The sequence below is a fragment of the Brachycentrus maculatus genome, unplaced genomic scaffold (assembly GCF_059751285.1).
Source record: "Brachycentrus maculatus isolate JH-2025_06_01 unplaced genomic scaffold, ASM5975128v1 h1tg000396l, whole genome shotgun sequence".
Lineage (NCBI taxonomy): Eukaryota > Metazoa > Arthropoda > Insecta > Trichoptera > Brachycentridae > Brachycentrus > Brachycentrus maculatus.
The window spans coordinates 1159920-1173082 of record NW_028281145.1 but is presented as its reverse complement, the minus strand read 5'-3'; the positions used below and the strand labels follow the sequence as shown (position 1 = coordinate 1173082).

The window sequence follows — 13163 nt, the reverse complement described above, 5'->3', positions numbered from 1 at the left end:
AAACCGCATGGGGTAGCATTTCCTAGTTGATTGCTTCCAACGTGTCACTAACTCAATTTGTGTATGTTAGGGACCGTTATCATGGAGGAACATCACTTTGTGTTGCCTATTTCGATATTTCAGTCGTTTTGCTAATGGCGAACTGTTTAAATTGATCAATTGTTGCTGATAATGTTTGGTATTGACTGTTTCACCAGGCTCATAACAGACCACACCTTTCTGGTCCCATGAAACACAGAGCATCATTTTCCTCCCAAAGCGATTCAGTCTTGCTGTTGATGTAGATGATTTGCCAGGAGTTACTCATGATTTTGGATTCTCAAAATATGTCCATTTTTCATCCACAGTAACGATGCAATACAAAAATTACATTCTTTTTTATTATTCAAGCGAAAATTGAGATGTGCTTTTACGCTTTTCCATCTGCCTCTCATTCAGCTCATGCGGTATTCATCTGCCGATCTTTTAAATCTTTCCTATCTCTCCAGGCGATTAGAAATAGCTCGTTGACCAACATACAATTGCTCTGTGAGTTGTTTTTGTATTTGAGAATAAAATCATTAGAATCGTATATTTTTAAAATACTCAGTACATTATAAAATTATAATGAAACATTAATAGGTTGAAAAAAAAAAACAGGAAATAAAAAACAACACTTTATTCAATTTAAAATATCCTTATCCTAGATATTTATTAACATAGATTACATTATCCTTATTCAAACAAGTCGCTAACAATAATTTTGGTAATGTGTGCTTATCTTATTCTGTTCATAGCACCGAGCACCGAGCACCAAAATAAAAGATGCAATTACATATGAGTGTTTATAGCCATAAAGAACACTACAGCATATTCCAGCAATAATATAAAATATTATTCTGGATGATAAAACATAACACATTAATTACTTAAATATTATAACAAAAACATTCAAATAAATTTACACAAGCAGGGGTCAAACTTTTTATGGGAAAAAGAAGTAACAATAAAAAACAAGGTAATTTAAAGATATCAGTAATCTTTTTTCTTCTTCTTTATAATATTTACTGTTTAGTATCAAAACCATGTGACTACATAATCAAACTTGATAAAGAACATATTTCCGGTAATTACGTAGTATCAAAAAAATGCATTTTCGTTTTGACAAATGATAACTTTGGTTACAGATATGTCCTTTTAACACAAGTTACACTGATAGCGTATTCCTGAGTTATGCCGTATAGCTATCATACTTTTCGGAGACCTTTTTTAGTTTAGGGGTAACCTCGGCACTATGGCACCAATATTAAAGATATACATAAAATTAAATATGAATATTGATACAAGACTTCATAGTTACGGGGCATAATAATTTAGAAATAAACTATCAGCATCTGAATGGCGATAAAAAATCGAAGAATTTTAAGCGCAACATAGTTTCCTATAAATACTTAAAACAAAAATACCCATTACTTTGACTTTTTGCAGACACCCCTTTTGGACATTAAGTAGACAATGTATTAGTATCATTGGGTTTGATCTTATGTTTCTTGATGAATGCCATTCCATGCACCCTGAAATGCTTATCGTGATCAATATTATTTTCAAACTGTTCAAAACAAATGTGGCATTGGTTCTCATTTACTACTCTTTCAGAAAAAGAGGAATTATTGAAGTTTTCTTCCAACTCCTGAACAGTTGATTCAGTAATATATGTATCTTTATTTAAAATTCCGTGGGAAATGAATAAGTGGCTAGATAACGAAGATTTAACAACAAAACATAAACCACATTCTGTGCATTGATATGCACTCCAAGCATCTCTATGAGAAACAATATGTTGGTGAAATTCTGATTTATCTAGTGACTCAAATGGACACTTTGCACATATGTATTTACCATCAGTTGAAGGTTGCGAAATTGTCATTCCCGCATTAAAGGTATCATTTTGTTCACTGTTATCTTTTGAGACTTTTTGTCTTTTCTTTGATTTTGACAAAACACTATTTATATCACCTCTTTTTACAACTTTGGATGAAATTATGTCTCGAGTACTGTTACCAGCAGTTGTTTCAGGTTCAGATAAAGGTAAGTTTGATGCCTTCTCGGAGTTTAGCCGCCTCTTCTTTGAGGTATCTGATTGCGCAATATTTTCTAAAACAATATTTTCATTATCTTTATTTAAGGTCGATGATACACTTGATTGTTCAGAAATTTTATTACTAGAATTTATATCTTTAGTAGAAGAAGCGTTTGCTTCAACAAATGGTATTTCTTTTTGATGATTTGGTGAAAGTGTAATATCTAAAGATTGGTTGGTAGTGTTTTGACAGTTTGCGCATTTTACATGTAAAGCATTCTCCTTTAATTCATTTATTGGATGCATAAAAAGCTTACTACACGAAACGCAATTTTTTTTTATCATTTGAAATACATTGTTGAGACTATTACTGAAATAAGGCTCTGAGCAACATATCTTGCGATACTTAGAAATTGTATATTGTTTACACTTGAAAATATGCGTCTTGAAGTGAGCCAACAGTCTATATATTCCGAAGCATCCGGGACAACAATACACAACTTGAGATTCAGAACTGTTATTCACATGATCTTGGAAATGTTGGGTTATATTATTTTTGGAAATCAATTTGAGAGAACAAGGTATACATTGATAAAATGTATCTCCAATCAAAATATCTGAATGATGAACATTTTTTAAATGTACTTGGAGGGAGTTTGATGTAAAACAAGCGATTGGACACTGTAAACATTTAAAAACTGTTTTGGTATGTTGTTTAACAAAATGATTTCTAAGAAGATTATTCCGCATATGTGTAGAACATTGCGGAACAAAGCAATTAGTGATCATGGATTTTGCAAGATGGTAACAAGTGTATGATAAATGTGTATAGAACGCCATTGGCCTATTTTCTTCAATCCCACAATCGGGACATACGAAAGGACCAACTTTGTTGTGGATCCTTTCATGGGCTTTCAGAGCACATTTATTAGGTAATTCTAATAAGCACATGTTACAAGTATGTTTAACGTTTATGTCAGATACTTGAAAGTGGTAAACTCTATTAGTTTTTAAACATGCAAACTTTATAGGATAACGCAGAAAGCAAATGGGACAAGCAAACTGAGAATGTTGTGCTAAATTTTGGCTGGGTCCTTCACTGATATTTGGAGTGTCAGAATCGGAAGTGACAATGCCAGATATCTGACTATCATTTACCCGGGTTGGAATATTGAAATTACCAATTGCATTGTTATCAATATTTTGTTTGCCTTTTGAAATATCTATAATCAAAGGATTATTGAAAATTACATTCAAATGTTTGCCAGCCTTTTCGAATGATGACTCCATTTGTTTTAACAAGGAATCTACTGATTTACTTGGAGATTCAGAGTAAGTGGAGCAGTTTGTATTTTTTTGTAAAATTTCATAATATTTTTGTACATCTACTGGAGGAATTTCTAAATCATCTTCTAAATTATCAAAATTAATTACATTTTCTTCCAACGGAAAAACTTGAATGTCATAAAGATTCAATTTATTAGTGTGATGAACATGTGACCGGATGTGGGAGAGTAATTTACACCTATTTTTAAAGTAGAGGACTGTTTTACAAACTCTGCAGTAGTTTCTGATATTTATACTGTCACGATTAATGTGGAAATTATAACTTGACTTGAAAATGAACCTGTAATAAAAGAAAAATAATTATTAGTAAATGCTACATGTAAATAATATGTACATAAACTGTTTTTTCTTAAATTTTTTGTAATACAAATTTAAAAAAAAATTAAATTCTTACTTATCCCCGCAATCCATACACCAAAAATGTCTCACTCCAAGTTCAACAGGATGGACATAGTTTTCCATACTTCTTGTGAATATTTGTTCCATTACTGTATTGTGTACAGGCGGTTTCTTGGTTTCCTAGAAGTAAACATATTAAAAAATAAACTATGGCCTGGAACTACGTGCCGTTTAGTGTTTAATTAGTAATTCAATGGGTTTCAATTATCAATTGTGAGTATAATCATATTTCAGTTATGGGTATTTATTTCTAGGAGTGCAGTGCATGTTAGTAATTATTGTTTAAATTCTACGCAAATTTAAACGTCACAACATGGCTGGTATTATTTATTATTTTCTATAACCTAAACAAACTGTATTAGGATATAGTACATGATTTTAAAAACATTTTGATAACACTGGGCAACAATTTTCAACTTTTATTTTGCAACTAGCATGAAAATACCTGATCTTTATGCACTTTGCATAGCTAAATTAAAAATACCTGATCTTTATGCACTTTGCATAGCTAAATTAAAAATACCTGATCTTTATGCACTTTGCATAGCTAAATTAAAAATACCTGATCTTTATGCACTTTGCATAGCTAAATTAAAAAACCAAAGCAAAAAAAAATGTCAGATTTTTTAGTTATTATATTGTTTTAATATACAGGCATTCTTTCATTGCTGCGCCAATTATGCAATTATTTTTATAAATGAATTTATTTGTGTCTGCAACACATTTTTTGCATTATTAACGAAGTAATATTGGCTACACTGCTTTTAATTGACAGATTCCACGTGGTTAGTTATCAGTTTTAGTGGTAAAGTACACTAGAAACCATTAAAATAAAATGTAAATTTGGTATAATGTCCAAGAGTAGTTCTAGACTTTGCAAGACTGCAGTTAGCGGTTTTCGTTTTATATATAGAACATATTTATTTGTCAAACAGAGAATTAATATAACTGCAAATATTAAAAATGCATATTTTTACTACTTCGGGTAACAAAATTCTTCACAATTAAGGTGATTAGCGTCTATTCATAGATTCATTTAAAAGTAGTGTTGCTTCACAATGGTAATATAAAACCGTCGATTCCGATAGCTCATACTGGCAATATTAATGAAACCTACAACAATATGACTCTTGTGATAAATTTGATAAACTACAATAATTTTCAATGGAATATTTGTGGCGACATGAAAGTTATTGCTTTAATGCTAGGCTTTCAAGGAGAATTTACTGTTTTTAGTATTACTGTTTTTGTGTTTATGGTATAGCAGAGTAACACACGAGTATTATAAAAGAAAGAAATAGCCACAGAGGATAGAATTTATGCCTGGAAAAGAGAATATTGAATAAAATCCACTCGTTGACCCAGAAAAAGTTTTCTTACCGCCAATACATAAAGCTTGGTTAAAAAAAAAATCGTGAAAGAATTAGACAAGAATGGCCCTGGATTTTAATATCTCATTAACTTTCCAAGGAAAATGGGATGCTGGTACAATGGCAGATTACTCTTGGTTCCCACAAAGAGAAACTGACGAAGATCAGTATAAGAGAAAAAAATATACCATGAACCATTTTTAATTCTGAAGTTGACTAAAGTTTATCTTATTATTTATGTATAAATATATCTAAACATATAATGTAAACATATTCAATAATAAGCTAATACATTTACACCTTCACTCCATAATTATAAGAAGTTTTTTTAATCCCTTTACTAAAACATGTCTAGATACTAACCACTATTACAGTTTCAATGTATGGGGTCCATACAAACAATAATATGTAATATCAAAACGTGACGTGATACAAGCTTGTCACCATATAGACTTTGAATAAGAACGATTAACTTCATCCAAATGAGTCATCAAAATTCCAGTTACAAAATCATTGTTGACCAGTGTAATTATTCTAATAAAACATACATAATTTAAAATCATACCATCTTGGTGGTGGAAGACAAAGTAGTACTCGAGTCTCCGGTTTCGTTCATATTAACTGGACAGGGTATTGTGATCTAATAGATTATTTTTTTAGTACATTAGTTCAAAGTAACAATCATCTGAAAATATTTTACAAGAGTAAATAAAAGTAAAACACCCAGAGAGATTAGAATGTGACCATTACAGAATTATGATTTATTACCGTACCCTTTACTCTAATTCGTTCATCAAGGATTCATATTTATCTTATTACAATAAATAATGTTAAAAATCATATCAGAAAACATCAAACAACAAATAATGCGAAACCAACAATTTTTCTTCGGCACCCTTAACCAAACTTCAGCCTGGAGTATTTTTTCTGTCAAAACCACAGACTAACTAATTTATATGGTCAAAACGTCACATTGGCAAGATAATAAATAATTTATGAATGAGGCAACTTCGCAAGGTTGCCAACCCAACCTAAATTTTAGTACCTAAACAAATTTGTAGAGTTCTTCAGTAGTATTTTTTTGTTCAATTTGAAAATTCCGCGAGTATGACGGTTTTCATGAGCTATAAAACCAGCTAATAGTCAAACAGACTAAATGACAGGTTAAACAGGAGTTATATAGGCTAGGGAGGACCTAATAGGACAAATTTAAAATCACTCAATTATTCAAAAATAATTGCAAAAAAAAAATCTTAAAAAGCCCAGAACTTACCCTTCAAAACTAGTATTCAAAGAATTTAATGTACCAACAATTGAAGAAAATTTTAATAAAGCCTCTATCTTACAAACTTTTAAAGAAAAAACAACTGAAGTGCAAATTTCACGTTACCCTAGATTTTCTAATAATTTTATATTGCACAGATGTAGAACAACAGCAGCGTTAAACCATTATACGTACGTAGGTAATTAAAAAAAAAAACTTCCGGAAAACTATAAAATCTGTAAAAAATAATCAAACCTTTAAAACTAAAATAAAAAACATTCAAGACTCACCCCTACCTAGACTCCATACCAAATAATATTTTTTTTATTTTTAATTTACTTTGTTTATTTTTTATTTTAATTTTAATTTACTTTGTTTATAAAAAAACAATAAAAAAATAGTAAAACAAAATCCCTCTCTAAACACAAGTATTTACTTTATTAGAGAGGTAGAATCGTTATATTTGAAATGTATTGTATATTCACCAACTATTTTGTATTGTTTACGATCAAGCTTACAATGAGCTTCCACAAAAAAATTACACTGATTTGAATATTTTATTGAACGTAATCATCGAATGCGTTCTGGAGCCCAATGTTTTTAATTCGCTAATCAAAAATATCATTATTACTCCTTTGAAGATTTTTACTCACATGATTAATGAAGATTAATTGATATCATGGCTACAGACCTGACTCTAAATATACCACATTTAGGCGAGTTAAATATATAACCCCTAATTGACATTTATTTATTTAAATGTACTACTCTAATAGTAAGTACACACGGGGCATGAATGCATATGGCGTCTGTTTCCGTTTCCTTTCTTCTAGCTAAGAGATGAAACGGATTCTGTGGCATGCTCATTAGTGCAAACATTTGTCCTGTCTGTAGGTCCATTATATATTTAATGGTCACATATAATATATTTAACCATATTCGCTCCCTATGTGGAGCATATGGAGTCCACAAACTGTTTACAGAATATTATGTCGGCCGCCGGCTCCCTTCCATCCTCCCAAGTCAGATCCGCGTCCCGAAGTTCAGACGAGAGCTGCCGACGAATTGTCAGCATTGGTCGTCCTGGTTGGCGTAAACCTGATGCTTTGTAAAAGAGGCAAGCTTGATTTAGGCTCGCCGGTGGCATGTGGAGTACATGGCCTAGCCAACTGAATCGCCTTTTGTTTACGACAGTTGTGACCAATATTTGCTGCGTCCTACGCCTTATCTCTTCGTTCCTCACAAAATCAAACCACCGCATGCCTAAAATTTTTCGCAGACACTTATTTTAGAATAAGTAGTCGGCTGCTCTGGGCCCTTGTAAGGTGCCATATTTCATAACTGTATAAGAGAATAGGAGCAATGCAGGCATTGTATATGCGGCGTTTGGTCTTCACTGAGTATAAATCCAATTTCCAGGCAGCTTTTATACTGTTAAATGCAGATCCTAAAGGCACTCCCAGTTCCTTTTGAAAGCTGCCATTTTCAGTTATGTATACTCCCAAGAATTTGAAACTTTCGACCTTTTTGATGAACTAGTTACTCAATGTCAAGGGTTACTAGGCATCTTGGCATGAGCTGTTGCACAACACATGGATTTTTGCAACATTTATTGTAAGCCCCATATGCGTAGAATACCCATTTACCATATTTACATTTAATTGAAGATCCTCGACAAATAATCAATTACAACTACATCATCTGCACACTCAAGGTCGCAGAGTTTCTGGGAGGGGGAGATAGTTATACCCCAGTCGTATGGTGATGACATTCAAAAATTAAATCCTTGAGGATGAAAAATAGGAACGGCGCATGGACGCAGTCTTGTCTGACTCCGGTAGAGACCCCAAACCAATCTGTGACCAAAACACATATCATAGACAAGGTTTGTTGCCTTTCTAGTATATAAACTTTGCACTTACCAATGCATTCTTAATCTAACCGGATCGAACAGGGGGACAGAAATCCCCCATATATGAATTTCAATTTGATAACTTTAGTATTATAAGAGCTACTCACTGCATATTTTTTTTGTTTTCGATAAAAAGCACAATCAGTCAGTGCCGCGAGATCTAACTAACTAACCATCACGCCGCTTCCCCGCAGGGGTAGGCAGAGAGAATAGAGCGCCACACCACTCTGTCCTTGCAAACATTCTTCGCCTCTTCCACGTTCATGCATCCCCTCATACATATCCGCCGATTGTTACGACTCCTAACCTGACCACTTTCAAGTATTTGGCATACCTGATCGTGCCATGTTTTTCTCGGTCTTCCTCTGCTTCTTTTCCCACTAACATTCGCCTCATAATTTTTTTTTACCATTCTTTCCTCACTCATTCGTTCTACATGTCTAAACCATCTCAACACACCTTTCTTAATTTTATCGATAATGCTTATCTCAGCTTTGCATTCCGTCCTTATTTCACTATTCGCACATCTATCATACATCGTTTTGTCGCACGTTCTTCTGAGAGATCGCATTTCGACTGCATTCAGTCTACTTTCATCCTTCATTTGCAAACTCCATGTTTCACTTCCATACATTAGAGTTGGAACTAGGACTCCGTTGTGCACTGCCAGTTTAGCTTCCGCTGATAGGTTTTTATTTGCTTTAACTGATTTCAGTGCACCATTCACTTTGTTCCCAGCATACGCTCTCCGTTCTATGTCTTTATCAATCTTTCCATCCCTAGAAAACATACTACCCAAATACACGAAATCATCTACCTGTTCCAAAATCTCTCCGTTTACCAATATTTCACATTCAGATCTGCATTCTTCTCTTTCAAAAACCATAATCTTGGATTTGCTATTATCATCAATAAATCACTTTCCTTGCACACATTATACACTTTTGTCACCAACGCCTGCAGGTCTTCTCTGCTATCGGCAAGAAGAACAGCATCGTCAGCATACAAAAGGCAACAGACAGTCAAATTATTCATTCTAGCTCCAACATTTAAATCTTTCAGTTCTTTCATGCAATTATCCATGTATAGGTTAAACAGCCACGGTGACATTACACATCCCTGTTTAACACCTTTAGAGATGCTAAGCCAGGATGAAAATGAATCACTTACCCTTATGCATGCAGTGCTATCCTCGTACAAGGATGCTATGCCTTGGATAAGTTTACTGCTTACCCCATACTCAGATAACACCTTCCATAGCTTCGTTCTATCAACTCGGTCATACGCTTTCTGCAAATCCACAAAAGCACAGAAAAGCTTTTGGTTTTTGGACAAAAACTTTTCCGTAATGTTGCGCAAGGCAAAAATTTGATCCGTACATCCTCTTCCATTCATAAATCTACTCTGGACATCCCACACTTTGTCCTTTGTTATGGTTCTCACTCTTTCAATAAGGATTCGACCACACATCTTGCCAACAGCACTCAATAGACTGATTGCTCTATAGTTCCCACATTCCACCCTAGAACCTTTACCCTTGTAGAGAGGCATTATAACTGCCCTTCTCCAATCCACCGGAGTATAACTCTCCTCCAGACAACGGTTAAAGAGCCTATGCAACCATGTGAGAACTATTTCACCAGCATTCTTGACGTATTCTGCGGCAAAATTGTCGAAGCCTTTCCATTTTTCAAGGACTTAGTGGCATTCTTAATTTCTTCCATACTTATCTCTCTTGAAACATCATTCACACATATTCAGGGAAATGTACTTACGTCACTAACGTTATGTGTTTCATACACCTCCTCAAAATACACTTTCCATCTCTCTTTTATATCTTTTTCATTCGTCACCATTTTTCCGTCTTTCGCTGCAATCAATTTCGTACATCCATTCAAGCTTAGACATCGGGAGTTTTTGACTTCTTTCCAGAAAATTTTTATATTTTCTTGGAAATTTTTTGTCATTTTTACTCTTTCATCCTTCCTCAACAAACGTTTTCGTTCACTCACCCCTTGTTTAACTTTCATTTTACATTCCTTGTACACTTGATTCATACTCAGCGGAGCTTTTATTCCTCACTGCCAAACACTTTAACCACGTACTCTTCTTCTCTTTCACTAAATCTTTAACACCATCGTCCCACCACGCATCGCCTTTTTTCCTTCCTTGTACCGCTGTACCACACACTACCTTTACGGATTCACACACACTACCTTTCAGATGTTCCCAAATTTCATTTATACTAAGTTTATTTACATCTTCTGCAGTCAACCTATTGCATACGTCTGTTTCAAACTTAACTCTTATGTCATCATTCTGTAGTTTTTCTACTTTGACTCTAGAGGGAGCTGCCACCTTGTTCGTTTTGGTCCTCCACCTTTGGAACAGAATCACTCTTGAAACCACCAAAAAGTGATCTGTTTCCATTTCGGCCCCCCTGAACACTCTTGTGTCTACTGTGGCGGATCTCAATCTAGAGTCAATGATGACATAATCGATAATAGACCTTTCATCACATCTCTCCCAAGTATATTGATGGATTCCCTTGTGTGCAAAAAAAGTATTTGACACAAAGAGATTCCATTCCAGACACGCCTCTAGCAATCTCTTTCCATTATCGTTCACTCTCGCATCTCCATACAGACCGAGCGCTGATTCAAAACCGTCTCTCCTTGTACCAACCCAGCCATTCAAATCACCGGCCAGAATTACCTTTTCATTATTAATTTTTCCATTCATCACACTCATTATTTTACATCTACATATGTGTGTGTGTGTGTGTGTGTTTTATTAAAGCTAACTTTTTGAGTAATTTTGTTGACACCGTTTTTCAAAAGTATGCTATTGGCAATTCACAATAAAAATATCAGGGGGCAAACGAATGTCTGAATGTTGATTAAGGTCCTCAAAAAAGGATTTCTTTATTTTATTTTAAGAGTTTGTCTTAATACTAGGTTTTGTAGTAAATAACATACAAACATATTAAACATAAATATTACAAATTTATTTATAGCAGAAAATACATGGATAGTGATACATTACAATTATTTGGATTATGAACATTTAAATTTATAAAAGAACTAACATTTATACATACCAAATGTAAAAAGTATTAATTTCCCTCCTAGGCAAGTAGTGTAATAATAATTTTATTAATCTATTTTAAATATCAATAAGGTTTACCAATCAAGTAAAATTATATTGATAACATTTCTGATGGACTGTTGTATAAAAAAACCCATCAATTTTATTTTGGTGGTAATGAGAGATAAATTTAAAAATAAGTATTTACAGCAGCAAATATAAGAATTGCTGAAAAAAATAATTAAAATGAACAGCAATATAACGTATTATGTTTTAAATTAATTAAAATACATAATAATTTACTGACTACAAATATACTTTACATGAGAGAAATTGTGTTTTTGGTTTCATTAAAATATAAAATTACTATAATGTTTTATATAAATTTTACCAATCTATGATCTTCGTACTATGATTTATTATTCATCATATTGGTAAGAAGATCTTCCACAATACTTAAATACCTAAACAGCAAAGTTGCTCGAAATATAATTTTATTTAGCATACTATACAACATTTAGAACAATAAAAATGAACAAAACATCAAGAAGAAAAATAAGTATATCCATTGATCTTATACTGTGAATCATATGATGTGGATATTAAAATGAGCGGCGTAACTATGTCGATTAGTGACTTATTTTGTAAATCAAAGAATAAGTGTAGCAGATGCCAGGAAATGTTGTGAGTTCTTCTTTTCATCCTTCTAAAGTTCTGTACTCATTTCTCCATGTTCTGCTGTACGAGCTTTATTGGGAGGTTTTCCGCCATGTCTGCTGTTATACTGCACCTCATTTATTTTTCTTAAATCATTCAATTGCCCTGAAGCCTGCACAAAACACAAGAAATACATGAAAACAGGTGAAAAAAAGGAAAAAAATAAGTGCCCTGGTTTTTTCCATATGTATACAATAATAATAAATTTTCTACAAACCGTAATGATTGGTATTAAAGAATAAAGAATTATCTGAGATATAAATATAATAACCTAGTAAAATTCAGATGGAAACAAATACATTCAATCTTATGCTGTAAAAATGCTTCGGTGTATGGCTGCCTTTGATGACTGACTACCTTATCTACGTATTAACATAATGTGCTGTTTTCATCTGAAAACGATATTTTATGCTTGAAAAATCATTAATCTTACGTCAAAGGTATTTTTTTTATACCTACTGCATTCATCAAAGTTACCGTTTTAGATGTTCCTATTAAATGAAAAAGGCACTTGAGTAATAATATAAATCAATACCATAATAATTACTAAATTACATATTATGTACAAATGTTTATTTATTGATATTGAATGCTGCTGATTAAAAATAATATGAATATATTATTTATAACTTTGTAAATCAGCACATAAAATACACATTAATCTATTCAATTTTATAAGGATAAATAAGGATAGGGAATATTGCGGATAATGCTGGAAGGTTTTAGTAATTGGAAGCAACTTATCTACTAATAGCAAAGTCTACATGATAATGTTGTTTGTAAAATAATAATTAGAAAAGAGATGAAGGCTTAAGTTTTCTGAATTTGTTATAATGAAAGTGCTCAACTAAAAAATGACCAGTCACCATGACTATGTGTGCGAGTGAAATTATTTTAATAATTATAAGCTCCGTATACCTACTTTGTGGTTGAATTTTTTTTTACAAGATCGGATTTATGTGATTATAAACATATACATTAAAAATAAATATGTATAATAAAATACAA

At 32.7% G+C, this 13163-nt stretch overlaps 2 protein-coding genes across 7 annotated transcripts in view; both read right to left on the bottom strand.

Annotated features, from left to right (window-relative positions):
- Positions 1–643: 643 nt before the first annotated feature.
- LOC148302934 (zinc finger protein 532-like) lies at positions 644–6124 on the bottom strand. 2 transcript variants are annotated; one of them, XM_088270834.1, is made up of 5 exons: positions 5949–6124; positions 5741–5860; positions 3801–3925; positions 3494–3686; positions 644–2133 (listed from the first exon to the last, which is right to left on the bottom strand). In XM_088270834.1, exons 2-5 carry the CDS (start codon positions 5789–5791, stop codon positions 2092–2094), a joined length of 411 nt encoding a protein of 136 aa, XP_088126960.1. In that variant the 5' UTR covers positions 5792–5860; positions 5949–6124; the 3' UTR covers positions 644–2091. The 2 variants fall into 2 exon arrangements, with proteins under 2 accessions (XP_088126960.1, XP_088126959.1); XM_088270833.1 differs by having other exon boundaries at positions 644–3686.
- A 5212-nt stretch (positions 6125–11336) lies between these two features.
- Positions 11337–13163, bottom strand: part of LOC148302933 (band 4.1-like protein 4A) — a 252422-nt gene continuing 250595 nt past the window's right edge. For 2 of the 5 annotated variants that reach the window (XM_088270824.1, XM_088270829.1), the window contains one exon: positions 11337–12267. In XM_088270824.1, coding sequence (XP_088126950.1) covers positions 12252–12267 — 16 coding nt within the window. In that variant the 3' untranslated portion in view covers positions 11337–12251. The remainder of the gene's footprint in view (positions 12268–13163) is intronic. The other 3 variants (XM_088270827.1, XM_088270825.1, XM_088270828.1) reach the window with 2 other exon arrangements.

Bases quoted from the DNA above. Each gene is read 5' to 3' on its own strand.
- LOC148302934 (XM_088270833.1), bottom strand. From the start codon at position 5,791: ATGAACGAAACCGGAGACTCGAGTACTACTTTGTCTTCCACCACCAAG. The intron at 3,926-5,740 runs GTATGATTTTAA...GTTTACTTCTAG, and splicing joins TGTCTTCCACCACCAAGATG to GAAACCAAGAAACCGCCTGT. The intron at 3,687-3,800 runs GTAAGAATTTAA...CTTTTATTACAG, and splicing joins TGTATGGATTGCGGGGATAA to GTTCATTTTCAAGTCAAGTT.